Source organism: Sus scrofa, chromosome 15 (genome assembly GCF_054392235.1).
Source record: "Sus scrofa isolate SSC_HxYL_T2T_F1_AM1 chromosome 15, Sscrofa_HxYL_maternal_Yorkshire_Landrace_v2.0, whole genome shotgun sequence".
Classification (NCBI taxonomy): domain Eukaryota; kingdom Metazoa; phylum Chordata; class Mammalia; order Artiodactyla; family Suidae; genus Sus; species Sus scrofa.
In genome coordinates, this window is record NC_139397.1 from 80,402,381 (window position 1) to 80,421,207 (window position 18,827).

General features: G+C 43.6%; 3 protein-coding genes and 1 long non-coding RNA gene across 46 annotated transcripts in view; 3 read left to right on the top strand and 1 right to left on the bottom strand.

Annotated features, from left to right (window-relative positions):
- TANC1 (tetratricopeptide repeat, ankyrin repeat and coiled-coil containing 1) overlaps positions 1–13,302 on the top strand; it is a 246,037-nt gene extending 232,735 nt beyond the window's left edge. For 27 of the 30 annotated variants that reach the window (XM_085001112.1, XM_021074760.2, XM_085001117.1 and 24 more), the window contains 7 exons: positions 963–1,086; positions 1,398–1,573; positions 4,405–4,537; positions 5,737–5,828; positions 7,804–7,950; positions 9,318–9,418; positions 10,080–13,302. In XM_085001112.1, coding sequence (XP_084857238.1) covers positions 963–1,086; positions 1,398–1,573; positions 4,405–4,537; positions 5,737–5,828; positions 7,804–7,950; positions 9,318–9,418; positions 10,080–11,502 — 2,196 coding nt within the window. In that variant the 3' untranslated portion in view covers positions 11,503–13,302. The other 3 variants (XM_085001126.1, XM_085001124.1, XM_085001125.1) reach the window with 1 other exon arrangement.
- Positions 1–18,827, top strand: part of LOC146395936 (uncharacterized) — a 1,175,949-nt gene that overhangs the window by 772,686 nt on the left and 384,436 nt on the right. The window lies entirely within an intron of this gene.
- Positions 1–18,827, top strand: part of DAPL1 (death associated protein like 1) — a 933,549-nt gene that overhangs the window by 356,610 nt on the left and 558,112 nt on the right. The window lies entirely within an intron of this gene.
- WDSUB1 (WD repeat, sterile alpha motif and U-box domain containing 1) overlaps positions 15,425–18,827 on the bottom strand; it is a 71,403-nt gene continuing 68,000 nt past the window's right edge. For 11 of the 14 annotated variants that reach the window (XR_014830490.1, XM_085001208.1, XM_085001200.1 and 8 more), the window contains one exon: positions 15,425–15,844. Coding sequence is in view for 10 of the 14 variants with exons in the window: in XM_085001208.1 (XP_084857334.1) it covers positions 15,687–15,844 (158 nt within the window). In the remaining 4 variants the exon portion in view is untranslated. The remainder of the gene's footprint in view (positions 15,845–18,827) is intronic. The other 3 variants (XR_014830493.1, XR_014830492.1, XR_014830491.1) reach the window with 1 other exon arrangement.

Sequence of the window (18,827 nt, forward strand, 5' to 3'; positions counted from 1 at the left end):
ACCCTCTCTCCTGGTCTGGGGGGAAGTTTGGAAACAAGAACAAGAAGGCGGTGGGAATATGCCAACTTCTCTTGTGGCGATCAAACAAATGCAGGGCCAGAGGGAGAAAGGCTGGACCACTACCTCCTGAACAGAGCAGTTCCCACCTAGCTGGTCATTGTATGAGATGCCTCTCTGGGTTTTTTGTCCCCTTTTTACCATATACTGTTGAAAAACAACTCTGAGGCTGAGACTTTCCTCCGGGAAGGTTTACTGAAAATCACCTGTTTGGAGGTCCAGCCTTCCCACCATCTTGAGCCTTAGAAGCAGGCTGCTGGGGGAGGCGGGTGGATGGGTATTTCTGTGCCCCCTGCCCCAGTACCACTCTCTCCCTGTAGTTATGCTCAGCTACCCCCTCATGCCCCAGAGTGGCCGTCTTGTCATCCCTCACTGCACTTGGCATTGCCCTCCTCCCAATTTCTGCCCTGTTTTATAGATAATGAATTAGGAATGTTAAAAAGAAGATGTAGGAGTTCCCATTATGGCTCATCGGCTAAGAACCTGGCTAGTATACATGAGGACGCAGGTTCAATCCCTGGCCTTACTGAGTGGGTTAAGGATCTGGCACTGCCTTGAGCTGTGGTGTAGGTCACAGACGCAGCTCGGAGCTGGCATTGCTGTGGCTGTGGCTGTGATGTAGGCCAGCTGCTACAGCTCCAATTCAACCCCTAGCCTGGGAACTTCCTTCCATATGCCACAAGTGCAGCCAGGAAAAAAAAAAAAAAAAAAAGAAGGAAGAAGATTTTGTTAAAGGAATATAGGCCCCTAGGCCCCACAGTCACAGACGTAGAGAGGTTTTTAAAGACAGGAGAGTCCTTTCCCTGCTCCTAACAGTGGAAACACCTGCCCGAGTCAAGAGCCTGGAATTTAACGTGCAGCAGGAAGGTGTAATCCTGAGTGTTTTTTTTTTTTTTTTTTTTCAGATCGTGAGGTTGCTCTTGGACCGAGGCTGTGACGTGAACCTCGGTGACAAGCAGGGCCGGACGCCCCTCATGGTGGCTGCTTGCGAAGGGCACCTGAGCACCGTGGAGTTTCTCCTTTCCAAAGGTACCCCACGGTCCGCCCTGCATGGGGTTCTCTTAGATGGACAAAGACAGCTATGGCAGACCCAATTAGTATCTTCTGATTCAGTTTTTTTAAAAAAGATCTTCTTGTTAAGTCTTTTTGTTGTGGAAAATTTCTAGGGAGTGGGCAGTGCACCCCACATCCCCGTTCCTCAGCTGTAGCAGTGATGCCCATCAGCTGCAGGTTGCCCAGGCCTGATGGCCTTGCTGTCACCAGGCACTTGCGGGTGTGGGAGCCTTTGCCGGGGCCCTGCCTTGTCGAGGTCATGTGCTGTGAATGGGCTTTTCTTTCAGGCGCCACCCTTTCTTCTCTGGACAAAGAGGGTCTGTCGGCATTAAGCTGGGCTTGTCTGAAAGGCCACAGGGCAGTGGTCCAGTTCCTGGTTGAGGAAGGAGCCGAGATTGACCAGACGGACAAGAATGGCCGCAGCCCCCTGGACCTGGCTGCCTTCTATGGCGACGCGGAGACCGTAGGTACCACAGGTGGCCATGCTCCCCACCCGCGCCAGCGGTGCCTGGGAATCTGGGAGCTGAGCCATCTCCACATGTGTGTGAGGCTGGGCCTGGTGTGGTCGGGTGTACACGTGCGCCCTGAGGGCCGGCTTTCATTTTCTCTAATTCCATGGCGTGCAGTCTATTCCAGAACTAGAATAAAGATTTTCATAGACTCTTTTTATTTTTTATTTTATTGTTTTGTCTTTTTAGGGCCCCACCCACGGCATATGGAGGTTCCCAGGCTAGGGGTCAAATCTGAGCGACAGCTGCCAGCCTATTACCACAGCCACAGCAATGCTAGATCCAAGCCTGGTCTGCAGCCTACACCACAGCTCATGGCAATGCCTGATCCTTAACCTACATCCTCATGGATACTAGTTGGGTTCGTTAACGCTGAGTCACAACGGGAAATCCCATAGACTCTTTGTAAAAGCTTAAAAATATATAATTACAAACTGTACATGTGGCTCAGCAGTTAACAAACCTAACTAGTATCCATGAGGACAAGGGTTTGATCCCTGGCCTTGCTTGGAACAGAAGCCATCCTCTCCCTGCATGTCTGTGCCTGATGCTCCTAAAATAAGGCAGTGATAAGAGTTCCCTGGTGGTCTAGTGGTTAAGGTTCAGCACCTTCAGTGCAGCAAGGTTCAATCCTTGGTCTGAGAACTGAGAGCCACACCAAGCCACTGCATGCTGTGGCAAAAAAAAAAAAAAAAAAGGCGGTGATGTTAGAGTTAAATGATCTCGCTTTCCTGGACATTGTACCTAAATGTCTTCTTTCAAAAATAGCTATTTAAGATGCAAACTACTGCATTTGGGGTGGATAAGCAATGAGATCCTGCTGTATAGCACAGGGAACTTATATCTAGTCACTTGTGATGGAACATGATGGAGGATAATGTGAGAAAAAGAGTATATATGTGTGTGTGCGTGTGTGTAGGATTGGGTCACTTTGCTGTACAGTAGAAATTGACAGAACACTGTAAATCAACTATAATGGAAAAAAATAAAAATCATAAAAAATAGCTATTTAACTAAACCTTACATCTCCATACTTTAATTTTTCACCTTATATCATCTTACCAGATCCTGTAGTTTATCAACATTAGGGAAGAGTGAAGGATCTCAGCACTCTTAAGTGTCATTTTTTAAAAATTGTGGTAAAAACACACACCATAAAATTTACCATCATAACCATTTCTAAGTGAAGAGTTGAGTAATGTTACACAACACTTCACATTGTTGTGCAGCCAACGTCCAGGCTTTTTTAACTTGTAAAACTGAAACTAGACTCATTAAATAGCACGTCTTCATCCCTGCTCCCCCCTCCCCAAACCCAGCCCCAGCCCCTAGCTGCCACCTTTCTGCTTTCTGTCTCTATGAATTTGACAACTTTAGGTCACTCATACAAGTAGAATCATAAAATATTTGTCTTTCTGCGACTGGTTTATTTTACTCGGCATAATGTCTTTTGGTTCATCCATGTTATAGCATGTGTCAGGAAGCCCCTTTATTTAAGGCTGGATAATATTCCAGTTAGGTACTTATCACATTTTTGTTAATCTATTAATCCATCAGTGAGCAGTTGGGTTGTTTCCACCTTTTGGCTATTATAAATTGTGCTGTTGTGAACATGAGTGTGCAAATATCTATTTCTTCACAGTCCTGCAAATTCTTCAAGATCATCCATATACTTTTGGAGAGATACCCAGAAGTAATATTACTAAATTGAGTGGTAATTCTATTTTTAATTTTTTGAGGAACCTCCAGACCATAGTAGTTGCATCATTTTTACATTCCAACCAAAAATGCACAGGGCTACCTTTTTCTCTATATCCATCTCCACTGGTTATGTTCTATTTCATTTTGTGTTTTAATAGCAGCCATCCTAATAGCTGATAGCTTGGTGTGGTTTTGATCTGCAGTTCCCTAATGACTAGTGGTGTGAAACATATTCTGACATGCTCATTGGCCGTTTGTATATCATCTTTGGAGAAATATCTATTCAGATCCTTTGCCTATTTTAAAATTGGGTCATTTATGGGTTTGTTGTAGAAGTTCTTTATATATTCTGGATATTGATCCCTCTAGTGTCATTTTGAGCAGCTGGGGGACTGAAACTTAAGCAGGCTATAGACTTCTTTTCCAATGAATAGAGCAGTTTCAGTGACCAGCATTGTTTTTGCTGGTGTTCTTTGTTTAGTGGAAGTGACAGCTGTTTTATCACATTAAGTTAGTCTTTACACCGTGGTTTCAAACTTGCCATCTTTATATTTGAGTCTCTTAAGCATGAAAGTGATTTACCATCAGGTCTAGCTGGCGCCAAAGCTGCTAATTTTTCCAGCTTCCACACACAGGCTGTGTGGATCGGAGGGTTTCTGAAGTGCCCATTGCCATAACCTGCCAGCAGGTTGGAGCTGTGGCGGAAGGCTGCCTCCTAAGTAATTGGAGATGAAAAGGTGACTGTGTCTCATTTCTGTGGCCTGGGGAAATGGGGTGAGAGAGAGGGTGACGTGAGTGTAGCCATCTGTGATCTGTGGGTGCAGGGACACACGCCCTGGGAGCACCACCTGCCTTCCTCTCTGCTGACATCAAAATCCCTTTAGCAGAGCAAGTTTGAGCTGTGGATTGTAGCTCTCATTCTCTGTTCTGTATCAGCTTCATCTCCATCCTAGGATCCCGTCAGGCCAGAGGCATCTAAGGTCGGAGAGTGAGCAAAGCCCACCAGCTTCTGCAGCAGCTGTGGTGAGCGAGGGGAGTGCTCCTGCCACCTGCGCCCTCAGGGCCTGTGCTCTCCCCTCTGCAGGTGCTGTATCTGGTGGACAAGGGGGCCGTGATCGAGCACGTGGACCACAGCGGCATGCGGCCCTTGGACAGAGCCATCGGTTGTCGGAACACGTCTGTAGTAGTTACGCTGCTGAGGAAAGGAGCCAAGTTAGGTCAGTAAATGCCCCAGTCCAGCTGCAGGAGGGCAGGCGGCTTCGGGTTTGGGGGTATATGCCGGGGGCCGTACTCAGCTGTTGCCAGGTTAAGAACCAAGAGATCAGGTGTTTGGAGAGGCTTTTCATCTTTCCCTATGGCTCAGTTAATCACCGTCATTGGGAGTATTTAAAAGATGCCTGAGTGGGCAGAAGGCAGAGGCCAGTGTTGAAGAGGAGCCCAGCACTCGGGGAGGGTGGGAGCAGGTGCGGGGGTTCCTGGGAACGACCCAGGGTCAGTGGCCGAAACTCTGCAGGTGGTTGTACTGAGCAGCCGAGCGTGGGAATCACTGTTCAGGAGGCGTCTGGTCAGCTGGGAAGGGAAGTGGCTTCTGGGAGGGAACGTTCAGGCTAACTTGAGGATCACATTGGTGGTGGGAGCTCTGAGAAGGGAGAGCCCCTCTGTGTTGTAACCAGATGGCCCTGTTCAGGTTGAATGACAGACCTTTGGCTGCCAGCAGTTATGGGGAGGGCCCAAGATGAAGAGAGTGAAATAATTTAGTGAGCAGCTCACAGTGTCAGGAACTATTTTGAGCAGTTTCATGTTTTAAGATATTTAATCCTCACCTATCCTGTCAGACAGTTGTGATAATAACATCAGGTTACAAAGGAGGAGACCCAAGCCTGAAGGCGGCCAGTAGTCCCCCTGAGCCCCTAGTGAGCAGCAGGTTGCAGCGTGGACCTGACCTGAGGGCACTGCTCCCAGCACGTGTGCAGAAGGGGCTTAGTTGAGGCTGGAGAGAAGTGGCCATGGGAGGGGGCGCGGAAGGGCTGAACCTGGCATCCTCAGCTCAGGGTGGAGTTGCTGGTGATCCTGTTAAGAAGAGATGCCTCTGCCCACCCATGGTCAAGGCTGTGACAGGCTCTATGGGAAAATGAGATGATTCAGAAGCAAATCCCCATGGGGGGTGCGGGGGGGATCCTGGCAGTGCTGGTGCCTCCACATACCAGTACTTTTTCCCACTGCAAGGACTGGCTGCCACTGGGTGCCACTCTCTCCATGCACTCCCCTTCCTTAGCTGCTGCTGTCCCAGGCCTGCAGGACACACAGGTGGGGTTCCCTGCAGTTTGTGGGCTCAGCTATGGTGGGACCACAGAAGTATTGAGTTCCCTTCCTCCAGGACCGCTGCAGTGCCTCTGAACGCATGTTTATTTTGCAGGAAATGCTGCTTGGGCGATGGCTACTTCCAAACCTGATATTTTGATTATACTTTTACAGAAATTGATGGAGGAAGGAAACATGATGTACAAAGTAAGTGGTATCGCCCTTTTCTGTGATGTTGTAACAGCCTCTGAGCAACCTTTTGGTTTGGGGTATAATGGACATGGCTCTGCTTCTTTACAGAATGCATGTAGCTTAGCTAATAGAAGTTCCCAGAGGTGCTGGCCTGGCCTCATGCCCAGCCTTTGATATCTTAACAGCAGAATCTTCAAGATAGAAAGCACTTCTCTTTACATTTGAGAACCATCATTTCTGAATGAATCTTTGCAGCTGTAGCTATGACTTATGGCCTGAAGCCTTGGTGTGAAGGCAAAGTTGCTTTTGGTTTAACGGGCACATCCTACAGGAAGTTGCTTGGCACCTGGCGTCCTAAGATTTGGGAAAGGAACACTCAGGAGACATTTTCAGAAGAATAGAGTCATTAAATCTCCCAAAGCTTTGGTAATTTTAATATCTAGAAGCTACTGCAATTTGAAACTCTTTCTAGAGAGATTTTTACTTAACATAGTCAAGTAATATATAATTACTTGATATATTATTACATAGTCAAGTAATATATAATTCAGTTACTCAGAAGACTGAATTAATTTTTTCCCATTTTCCCTTAGAAATGGAAATACAATTTTAAGATTAATAAGTTTGACTTTAAAAGTTTTCAAAATAGGACCTCCAGTTTAGATCATTGGGCAGCATGCTTTCTGTAAAAGGCCAGATCGGGAAGTTCCTGTCATGGCTCAGTGGTGACAAACCTGACCAGTATCCATGAAGACGTAGGTTCAATCCCTGGCCTTGCTCAGTGGGTTAAGGATCCAGCATTGCTATGAGCAGTGGTGTGGGTCACGGACATGGCTTGGATCTGGTGTTGATGTGGCTGTGGCATAGGCTGGCAGCTGTAGCTCCGATTCAACCCCTAGCCTGGGAATTTCCACGTGCTGTAAGTGCAGCCCTAAAAAGACACACACACAAGAGGCCAGGTAGTAACTGTGTTAGGCTTTGCTCTGTGGTCTCTTGTCACTGCTTCCCAGCTCTGCTCTTGTGACCCAGAAGCAGCCAAGGTGACACGCAGACAAATGAGCAAGGCCATGTCCCAGTCAAACTGTATTTGTAGAACAGGTGACAGGCCAGGTTCGGCCTGGAAGCTGTAGTTTGCCGGCCTCTGGTTTAAATATATGTTTTGGCCATTTCCATAGATCATTATTCTTTCGAGTTCTGTGATAGGACAGAATTAAAAGATGATGAAAACAAAAATTACGTTATGACCATTGTAATCCTTTTTGCCACGAAGCTACCACACTTGCTGTGTTTTCGTTTTTCCTATTCTTTTTGAATGATAACACACAAATAGGCATATAGCATGACCCAGCAGGGTGCCTGGCTTGGAATCAGTTTGAAATTGAGTTCAGAGTCTGTATTGTTGTGGCTTTGAAGTGGTTTTAATATGAATTTTGGTAGGCAATTATGTTAGAAATACCAAGCCATTTTCAACAGACTCCATACCTGCTGTGCGACAGAACTAAGGGAACAAATGGATTTCTTCAGCCTTGAAAATGACATGCAATGCTGTTCTGAGTTTTAAAGCCGGTGCTTTAGTTCCTCTTAAAGGAAAAATTATTATTCTACAGCAGGCTCTAGGTTTATCCACGAGGCTCTACTTGCCTTAGGAACTGCATCATTTTTCCATCTGATTTCTATTACACTTTGCATTAAAATATCTTTAGATGAGAGCTCATTCATGAAATGGTTGTCAAAAATAAATACCAGAGGAGATGATCTGATGTATTAAGATTGACGGTTATCACTTGGGCAATTTACAGATCTCTTCCTGTAAATCCGGCTTCTTTCTTACTGTGTGAAGCTCAGGTTGCAGACGCCTGTGCAGACCGCGTGGCCGTGTGTCCCCGCCGGTTAGTGTACCGGTTCTGGCCACGGTCCTTGCTTATCAGGACCCTTTTTCATCTTAGGGCCCCTGGAAAAGGATAAATTTCTCTGCTTTTTTGAATCCTAGAAAGGGAAGATGAAAGAGGCCGCCCAGAGGTACCAGTATGCCTTAAGGAAGTTTCCCCGAGAAGGATTCGGAGAGGACATGAGACCGTTCAATGAACTAAGAGTTTCCCTCTATCTCAATCTGTCTCGCTGCCGAAGGAAAACAAATGTAAGCCGTGGCCCCTTATTTCAGTCCTTTATCAATAGAATGATCTCGTGGTGGTGAAGGCCTGCCCGCCACAGACCAAGTTATGGGACCTTCCTCTGGTTGGTTGCACTTTTCTGTGGGCCTGGTGTATGGGGGGCTGCTTGTCTGAGGTGACTGCCATTAGGTCACTGGAGCCACCCACCTCGTGTGACGTTGAGAAAGGGCCCTCTGCCTCAGTGATCACAAACAAATGCAGACTGCTCCTCACCCCTGCCCAGCTGCCCGTGAGTGGCCTGTCCCCAGATTTGGAAGGAAAGGGCATCCCCGTAAAGTTCAATACAAACATGTTAAAATCTGCCCAGTTGTTTATTATGTTGTTCAGAGGGTATGCCAGTAACTGGTTAATTTGTAATTAGTTGGAGTTAACTTACAGCTAACTAGTAACTAAATTTGTTTCAGTACTACTTTATTTCTTCATTTTTTAATAACTTCATCCTCCCACCACCAGATCTGTGGACCTGCCTGTGCTGCTGCGTTCACGTGCTCTGCCCGCTTTCCAGCAGCGGCAGCGGCCGAACCCTGAGGCTGCCCGCCCTGTGTGGGCTCCCAGTGGTCTTACTTCCACCCGTTCTCTCCCTCCTCAGTCACTTTTCTTTCTCTCCTTCTTCTTTCTCTCTCCTTTCTTCTTCCTTTCTTTCTTTTTCTTTCTTTCTTTCTTTCTTTCTTTCTTTCTTTCTTTCTTTCTTTCTTTCTTTCTTTCTTCCTTCCTTCCTTCCTTCCTTCCTTCCTTCCTTCCTTCCTTCCTTTCCTTTCTTTCCTTTCTTTCTCTTTTCTTTCTCTTCTTTCTTCTTTCTTCTGTCTTTCTTTCTTTTCTTTCTCTCCCTTTTTCTCTCTCCCTCCCTCTCTCTGTTGAAATCTTCTCCTAAGAGCACTAATAAGCTTTAACTGTCTCCTCATTCACAACAAAAATACCAGCTCACCTCCCCCTTCATCTCTCCCCAGTTGTGCCCTAGCTCCCCACTAACCTCCAGAGCAAAACTCCTGTTAAAAACTTGCCCGTGGAGTTCCCGTCGTGGCTCAGTGGTTAACAAATCCGAATAGGAACCATGAGGTTGCAGGTTCGATCCCTGGCCTTGCTCAGTGGCTTAAGGATCCGGCGTTGCCATGAGCTGTGGTGAAAGTTGCAGACTCGGCTTGGATCCTGCATTGCTGTGGCTCTGGCGTAGGCCGGTGGCTACAGCTCCGATTGGATCCCTAGCATAGGAACCTTCATATGCCGTGGGAGCAGCCCCAGAAATGGCAAAAAGAAAAAAAAAAAAAAAAAAAACCTTGCCTGTAATCATGTTTCAGTGCTGCTTCTGACTCGTATGTTTCAATGTTGATACCAGGACTTCGGCATGGCGGAAGAATTTGCTTCCAAGGCTCTCGAATTGAAACCAAAGTCCTACGAAGCCTTTTATGCCAGGGCGAGAGCAAAGAGGAGTAGCAGGTACCAGCAGGGGCAGATACTCGACTGGAGAAGCCTTCCTGCCTTCCTCTGGCATCAGAGCTGCTGCTTGACTTTTGTGGGCTTCTGATGCAGTGCCTCTCCTCCCTTTTATTGCTGAATTGGTAGCTTCCAAGAGGCACAGCCATGGATATTATTAGCAATGGCTAAACTTTGATTTTCTGCAGACATCTCAGTAACTATTCCTCCCCTCCACTACAGTTGACATTTACTGCCACATAAAGTTCCTAGCTTAGTCTGGCTGTCAGAGAGCCTGCCAACTAGAGCCACGAGGGAAGCGGGAGGTGGGGGTGGGGGGGGAAGCAGGGAGGAGTCACTAGGACTTGAGGTGCAGATGGATGTGGTGAGAGGGATGGTGAAGGCGATAGGAAGAGGATTTTGACACCACTGCCTTAGGCCTGGTCTCACCCCAGCCCAGGGGTCTTCAGAGAGACAGCAGGGCCCTGGAGTAGCAGATATAGGTTAGAATTCGCTCCCACTCAGCTGAGTAACTCTAAGCTAGTTCACTGGGTGCCAGCCGCCACAGTAAGTGTGCAGTACCCACTTGGCTCCCTGCTCTTTTTAGCACAGCAGCTTTATGACCACTTACATTAGAGCTTGTTCTCACACGGCTTGTAATTGCATCTTCTGTTTTAACATAAAGGCAGTTTGTAGCCGCCCTGGCTGACTTGCGAGAAGCTGTGAAACTCTGCCCCACCAACCAGGAGATCAGGAGACTCCTGGCCCGCGTAGAGGAGGAATGCAAGCAGCTCCAGAGGAGTCAGCAGCAAAAGCAGCAGGGCCCGCAGCCAGCTCCGCCCACCGACTCGGACAATGAAGAGGACACCCCAGCCCCCGGCCTGAGCGACCCCCTGCATCTTGAGGAGGCTGAAGAGGAAGAAACTTCCCCGCAGGAAGAATCCGTTCCCCTGGCTCCAAGGTCCCAGCCGTCCTCATCTGCCCCCTCCCCTTATATCCGAAACCTTCAAGAAGGGCTACAGTCCAAAATCAGGCCAGCATCGCCACAGAATCGGCCCGGAATCTGCAAGCCCCCCAGGGAGCCGGTGGCTCAGCCGGGGCTGACTGTACAGCCCAGCAGGCAGGCTCAGATCGTGAAAACCAGCCAGCACCTGGGATCTGGACCATTAAGCATGAGAAATGGCAGCTCGAAAATGCCGGTCCCCTCTCAGAATCCTCCCCCGAGTCCCATGCCAGGTAGGCTCCCTGGTAGCAGAAACCAGCATCTGGAGGGAGCAGGTCCCTTCACTGTGGGAGCTGCTTCTAGCCACTTTGGAGATCGGCCAGGGCCCAGCCACAGCGTCCAGCAACAAGCCAGTGAGAGTGACGCCACATGCCCTTTACCAAGCAAGATAAAAACTGCAGACAGGCTTCTGCCTCACGCTGCTGTGGCTGTGGATGTGGCCCCTCTAAACCCAGGAGGGCACGTGAGCTGCAGCGACGTGCGTCACCCAGCCTCCCTCACCAGCTCAGGCTCTTCCGGTTCCCCGTCAAGCAGCATCAAGATGTCAAGTTCAACCAGTAGTTTGGCTTCAAGCAGCAGTTTTTCAGATGGCTTCAAGGTCCCAGGGCCAGATGCTCGAATTAAAGACAAGGTTGGGAACCAGATTCCGAGCGGCACAGCCGAGCACAGACCACGCAACACTCCGTTCATGGGCATCATGGATAAGACCGCGAGGTTCCAGCAGCAGGGCCATCCTCCTAGCCGCGCCTGGCACTGTGCAGTGCCAGAAGGGCTGCTGACAAACTCACCTTCTGCAGCTGGCCTGCAGTCCTCGAACACAGAGAAGCCCTCTCTTAAACAAGCAGGAGGATACAGTAGCCAAGCCAAAACCTGTTCTGTTTCTACCCTGGCTGCAGGTGTCCACAATGGGGCACAGGCAAAGGAGCTAGAAGAAAAGAAGTGCCAAATTCCTGTCCACTGTCAAGACAGCAGGATAACTAAGACTGTTTCTCATCTGTATCAGGAAAGTATCTCCAAACAGCAGCCTCATATCAGCAATGAAGCCCACAGGAGTCACCTCCCTTCAGGAAAACCAAAGCGATCATTTATAGAATCAAATGTGTGAGCCTTAAGAGAGACCCATTTGTAGTATTTGGGAAAACAGTGTGTTGGCTTCTGGTGGTGATTAAATGATTGTTCATGAGGAAAATTACTTTTTAGCTATGTATTTTTCCCCCCAGGGGTGGATCAGATGCCAGTGATATATTAAAAACGTGGGATTAAATTTCTTTGATAAATAGATAGATGTCACCAGAAATAAGAATGCTAACCAGAATTGGAAACCAGAGTAATGTCTATTATGTTAAAAACCTAACACAGCCAAGAAGACATTAACCCATGCTTTTCTCTTATGAAATTGTTTGGTTTTTATCATTTTTCTCCTAGCCTTTGCTATGTGGTAAGATCATATTATTTCTTAGAGAATGTAAATGTCTAGTGATAGGTTTAACTCATGCTATAATATCCAGGTGTTGTGTTATAGAAAACATGGAATTTTTTTCTTTTTTTTTTTTCCAGGGCCGCAGGTGCAGCCTATAGAAGTTACCAGGGTAGGGGTCGAATTGGAGCTATAGCTGCCAGCCATGCCATGCTGGATCCTTACCCCACTGAGCGACGCTAGGGACTGAACCCACATCCTCAAGGATACGAGTTGGGTGTGTTTCCACTGAGCCACAATGGGAACTTCCAAAGATGGAATTTTCAAGTTACACTTCCATTGAGGAGTCACATCACTCCCCCCCCTCCCCTGCAAGCCGTAAATGTTACATAGCTTGTTTGTTTTTCAAGCAAAATATGAGAACATCCAAGTATTGTTCCCTTCATAGCTTATGTTTAACTTCTGTTATGGTTTTCATTAAAAATATTTTAACAGCCCCTCTTGGAACTATATTCCTACTTCAAGGTGTTCTTAATATTTGGAAACAGTACAAACCGTTTGGAATCATGACGGGTGGTTAAGTTGAATTTAGACTTAAATACTAGGAATATAGCATTCTCGGTGACATGTAAATTAGCTCTCAACTGGTTCCCAAACTGCTTTTATCAATGATGGCACTCCTGGACCAAGCCTTCCAAGGTCCTTTAAGGACAGTATTTAATTTGGATACTTAGGGTGTGGTCAGTTGTTGCTTTTGTTCTATTATACAATTATTATAGTCACATGTTGTACATAGGAAATAGCCAAGTTGTATTCAGACTTGTAAATATAACTATTTCAAAAAGTTAATCTTTTAAAAAAAAGTCATATTTGCATGTTCTTTTAAGCTTTGTCCATGCTGGTTATTGCACTGAATGATATATTATGGCATGTTAACAGTATACCGGTAACAGCACTTTATCTCACTTATATGAACACCTTTGAGGTGCTACTTAAGTCTAAATTGATGCATTATTCATATGTAAAGATAAGGTACAGGAATGAACCTTGATTTAAAGGTATTTTTATATGAAAATGGTGTGCTATTGGAGGATGTTAAAATGCTAGTTTGAGAGAAGTGGGAGTGTATTTGAATGTTGGGGGTGTGAAATTTATTTTCTAGAATTGGGGAGAAGGAAGTTCTATATTTGCAGAATGTTTAAAAATTGAGTAGTTGTAATGATTCCTGTGAGCATCGTTATGGTTTTGTACCAATAGGAATCAGTTGGTTTCATTCTTCAATACTTGTTCCCAAGTGTGTACAGTGTACTTTGTACAGCTTTATCATTTTTTAGAGGCTTTTCATGAGTTCTGCTATAACTACAATGGCTTATTTATTGTTTATTGTTTCCTTTAATATTTGTGGAAGTCTTATTCTTTTGTTATGTAGTTTTGTTTCTGCACAACTACTGTACTTTTCCATATGGAATAAAGAACAATTAATAGAAATTGTTTTGCATTAAATGAAACAATGGATAAGTAGAGAATATCCTGATATCAGCTATATGCCTTGCTTTAATCCTGGGTAATTTCGTTACCCTAAAGAAACAGAAAGCCTGTTTTTACGTTAATACTACCAAATGCATATTTAATTTTACTTTAATAATTTCAGCACAAGGTTGATGACTTCTGGAAATCCCAAAAGAGTTAAGGGTCTGAAATGAGAAGAGTGCATGAGAACATTCCAGATGTCTCCGTTCCAGAAATCCTGGTGTCTGTTTTTACTGTTAACAGGGTTATCATATTATCTTTCAGTTAAAAGTGTATATATACTTGCTTTATGCCCACATATTTCAGTTTCAAAGAAGTATGAATGAGCACAAACATTAAACTGTTGTGATAAAAATCCTGACTTGGAATCTTAAGCCTAAGCAACTGCTGGGGATTGTGTGGTTACTGATATTACTAGCTATGCTAAGTAAAACAAAAAACTGGGTAGGGGGGAAGTTTCTTAGTAGATAAATCTTATTGGATGACTTCCTGTGATGCTGCCTGGGTGACTATTAGAATTTATTATACATTATGATTTTGATAGATTCTTAGTAAATGTATTTGGCCCAACTATTCCAGGAAGTGGTCTCCTTGGAAAGCTGAGGGCTGGGCAGTGGGCAGGCAGGTGAGGGCTGCTCCCACCTAGTCCTGCAGGGCCGAGAAGCCAAGGGTACAGAGGGGCTGTGGGGTGTCCCTTCCTGTGGGTAGTTTTGGATTTGATTTGTCTCGCTTTTGGGTTTGCTTTTTCTGTAGGGAGTTGTCTGCTCTGGTTTGTTTGTATAAAAATCAGAAACACTTTGGTAAATTATTGGCATCTTAGTTTTAAGCCATTTAATTTGACAAGAAACTACTGTAGTGAAACAGAAAATCACCTTCAACACATTTAACAAATAACCATCCGTTGTGTTTTCTGTCATTGACTTCAGGGATTTTCAGTCATTTTTATATGAAAACTGATTAGTAATTTCATATGAAAACTTAAAAATTACTTTTAGTGACTTTTATGTGAAAACTTTGCAAAATAAGTCCATTTTTTTCAAAATATATCTGGTCCAGTGGGCTATATCAGTGTTCAAAGGCCTTGTCTTAGACCTGTTCTCAGACTTCCTCTATAGAATACAAGAGAAAAACACTTTCTAGAACATATTCCCATCCCTTTTTTTTGTCCTCACGTGTAAGAATGTGAGAAGCATGTATAGTATGGAAAAAAAAAAAAAAAAACTTAGATCGCAGATTGTGAATCCTATGAAACAAAGATAAAATTCAGCAACACAGTAGGATGACAGAAATTTTACAAAGCAGTGATTACAGAGAACAGGTATTTGGAGGCTTCCATTGTAGTTGGGCTCTCCATCTTTCTGTGAACATATAGCATATTAGCTATAAGTTTATACAGGGGAAAAGACTGACTATATAATGACATTGCTTTTCCCCTTTTATTTCTGTGTTTTCGAATTTCAGAACTACAATGTGGGTTGGGGTACACACAGAGTCTTGGTCCCTGCCTGCCCTTAGAATTTAGTTCTAATGTGCTTTCCCACTAATGCCTTCCATTCTGGTAAACAACTTGTGACAGGAATAGAGAGTCAATACAATCTCAACTTCTGAGATTGAGGTTTTCTTCTGAGAGAATGCTTATCAGAGTGCTGTATTAGCTATCAGTCTACTGTGTAAAAATATATAGTCACCCTAGTTCAGAATATTATGTGAGAACTTTTAAGAATTTTAAAAGAAAGCTAGTTTGCCACTTCCTGTTTCAGCAAAGTCCACAGATAATTATCTGTGACAATTTATTTCACCTAACTTGTACCTAGGTTTGGACAGTGGGGGAAAAAACATTACCATCTTGCAAACAATTTAACAAAATTATTCATTAAATATGTCAGTGATTTTTCTCAATTTAGTCATAAAACAGATCTACAATTATTTTGCTAAAAATTCTCTTTAGGAGGATTCCAGGGAGTTTTCAAATGAATGGCTATTAACTAGAATTTAAATACCTGTTATAGTCTAAATTATCCCAAGCTTTGGTTATAATGGAATATGATCTATATAGTAAGAATAAATTTGAGCACTAAAATTTAAAGTCAAAGTATATAACTTTATTTCTCTACGGATTAAACCTTTTTTTGCTACTAAAAAGACTTTTATAGTGAAAATAGAAAAGTTGTGTTATTTAGTCCATATGTTTTAAAGAATGAAAAGACTAAATCATTTATATAGATAACTACATTCACCTTTCTCCTTCTGTTTCACTGTTAATAATGTCTGATTAGTATTTACCTTTAAATCATTCAAATGAGATCACAGAAGATATAAATAACACGATATAATATAAAGTTTTATTTTTGATGTGTCTCTAGCCATCGCTCAATGGCCATTTTCAGAGTCCTATTTGGCGTCAGTACCACTGAAGGAAGAACAAGATTTGTCATGGGACTCGTACGTTTCTTTTTGCTGATCCAATTTTCCATCGCTTCCTTTTCGTATGAATAGCCATCTAAAAAAGAAACCACATACACAAATTACTCGCCCTGCAGGAAAGGGAAGTTAGTATTACTAAAATGAGTATAAAAACTCCATTGCCAAGGCCTTTATTGTGACCTAAGTGGTATTTTGTCTTGTGCCACTACTCCCAAAATATTTCTGCTACAACATCCTAAGTTTTATCATTTAAGATGCTTGAAGACTGCACAGATTACCTTGAACAGTGTCAAAAAGCTGAAAAAAGGACCCTGCCAAAAAGTTCAGATGTAGCACAAAGGAAGAAAGGAAACAAGGCAGGTAGAGGAGAGTGCAGTGGATATACAGTGCCCATTAGGCTGTGAGCTGTGTGTCTATTAATGTGGCTAAAGATGGGAGCAGAGAGCGCTAGGGATAACTTGGCAAACTTGCTGACACATTGAGATCAGGAACAGATACCTAGAGATTACAGAGCTCATCCCACTGAGGACTTGACAGTAAAGGGATCTATGATGACAAAAAAAAAAATTAAGATCCACAGGCTAAGGTTTCAAATACCATGTTCTTATAAAATCCTTTGGTTTTGCACCTGTAAGGGTTGGAGTTTTGACGTCACTACATTTTTATACTCATAGCTTTTAAACTGAAAATTTTAGTCCTAATTACATTTATATATTAACCTCTTTGCTTAAATCTGCAGGGCATGCAACTGTTTTAAACTAATACTGCCAATATATTACTAACGTAAGACTGAAAGATTTTTAATTTTTCTTTTTGGGTTTTTCTGTCAACAAGATAGAGCCACTAGGGTTGTCTAATAGTAATAATAATTGAAAAAATAATGCTTATGATTGTTACTGGACACTTAATTTGGCCCATTTGCTTCCCTTTTTGCCTCCCAATCTCCAGAGACTGGTTTGTTTTTCATGATATATTTTAACATTTAAGTGGTTTTCAAGTAAAATTAAACAAGTCCTATTAAGAGGAGTCCAGGAGTTCCTGTTGGGGCTCAGCGGGTTAACAATCCAAGATCTCTCCTCGAGGATGCAGGTTCCATCCCTGGCCTCGCTCAGTGGGTTAAGGATCTGGTGTGGCTGTGGTGTAGGCCAGCAGCTGCAGCTCCGATTCAACCCCTAGCCTGAAACTTCCATATGCCGTGAGTGCAGCCATAAAAAATAAGAAAAGGAGTCTCTCTCCAACCCATGTCCGTCCCTTCTCATGTAAGTATGTTAGTTTTTGTTTACCCCTTTTGAAAATATAAGCAAACATACATGTACATATGCAGTACTTATACATTCTTGCATAAAAGTTGGGCCCCACACTATTTTGTACCTGACCGGTTTTTCTCTTAACCATACCTTAACGTTTTTATTCTCCCACAGTACTCTGCTGTATGGATAGACATCTGGGTTTTTTCCAATATCTTTTTACAAACAGTGCCATAGTGAATACTCTTATCATTTAGGGAGAAATTCTAGAGGGAGGGTTGCTGTATCAAAAAGTAAATGTATATGATTTCACTAGTTATGCCAATACTTCCACAGGAATTCTACCATTTTTATTCCCATTAGTAATGCTGACGAGAGTGCCTGAATCTCCCCCACGGCCCTACCAAGAGAAGAGATTGTCAAACTTGGTTTTGACCAGTCTCTTTTGAGCAACGGTACAGTATATCGGGTAGTTTTAATTTATTATGAAGGAGAAAGAGCATTTTCTCATGTTTAAGAGCCATTTGCTTTTCTTTATCCTGACCATATTTTTGGCTCATTTTTCTATTAGGTTACTCCTAAGTTTGGAAGATTTACTATATTTGAGTTTTAACTGACAAATAACATAGTTTCAGGTGTACAACATGATTTTATGCATATATTTGATCTCAAAATGATCACAGTAAATCTAGTAAATATCACAGCTACAAATTTTTCCTTCTCTCTCTGATGAGAAACTTTTAAGACCTACTTTAAAACGTCCTAATATATTATATGGTATTCTTACCTACAGTCACAATGCTATACACTGCATCCCCAGGACGTATTCATTTTATAACTGGAAGCTTTGCCTTTTACTATCTTAATCTATTTTACCCATTCCTATCCCCTACCTCTAGCAACCACCAGTCTGAGTTTGGTGTTTTCAGATTCCACATGTGAGGTCTTTCTCTGATTTATTTTACTAAGCAAAACGCCCTCAGGCTCCATCCAAGAGCTCACAAAAGTCAGGATTTCCTTTTTTTTTTTTTTTTTTTTTAATAATGGTTGACTCTGTGTGTGTGTGTGTGTGTTCTTTATCCATTCATCCACTGATAGACACTTAGGTTGTTTGCATGGCTTAGTTATTATAAATAATGTTCCAATGAATATGGGTGCAGGTATTTTTTTGTTTTTTGCTTTTTGGGCTTTTTAGGGCCACATCCACAGCACATGGAGGTTCCCAGGCTAAGGGTCAAATTGGAGCTACAGCTGCCAGCCTACACCAGCCACAGCCACAAAGGATCCAAGCCGCATCTGTGACCTACACCACAGTTCACAGCAACGCTGGATCCTTAACCCACTGAGCGAGGCCAGGGATCGAACCCACAACCTCATGGTTCCTAGTCAGATTCGTTTCTGCTGCACCATGATGGGAACTCCAGATTGCAGGTATCTTTCTGAGGTATGATTTTACTTCCTTCAGAAAAATACCCAGAATTGGAATTGTTGGGTCATATGGTAATTCTATTTTTAATTTTCTGAGGAACATGTATACTATTTTCCATAGTGGTTGCAGCAATGTATGTTCCCACCAACATTGAACAAGACTTCTCTTTTCTCCACAGCCTAACAGTTATGAAGTGCTATCTCATTGTGTTTTGATTTGCATTTCTCTGGTGATTGAGAAAAGTTGAGCACTTTTTCATGTGCCTGTTGGCCATCTGTGTGTCTTTGGAAAAATGTCTATTCAGAACCTCTGCCCACTTTTTCTGCCGATTTTTAAATGATTTCTTGCTGAATTATTTTTCCATAAATATTGAATATTAAAAC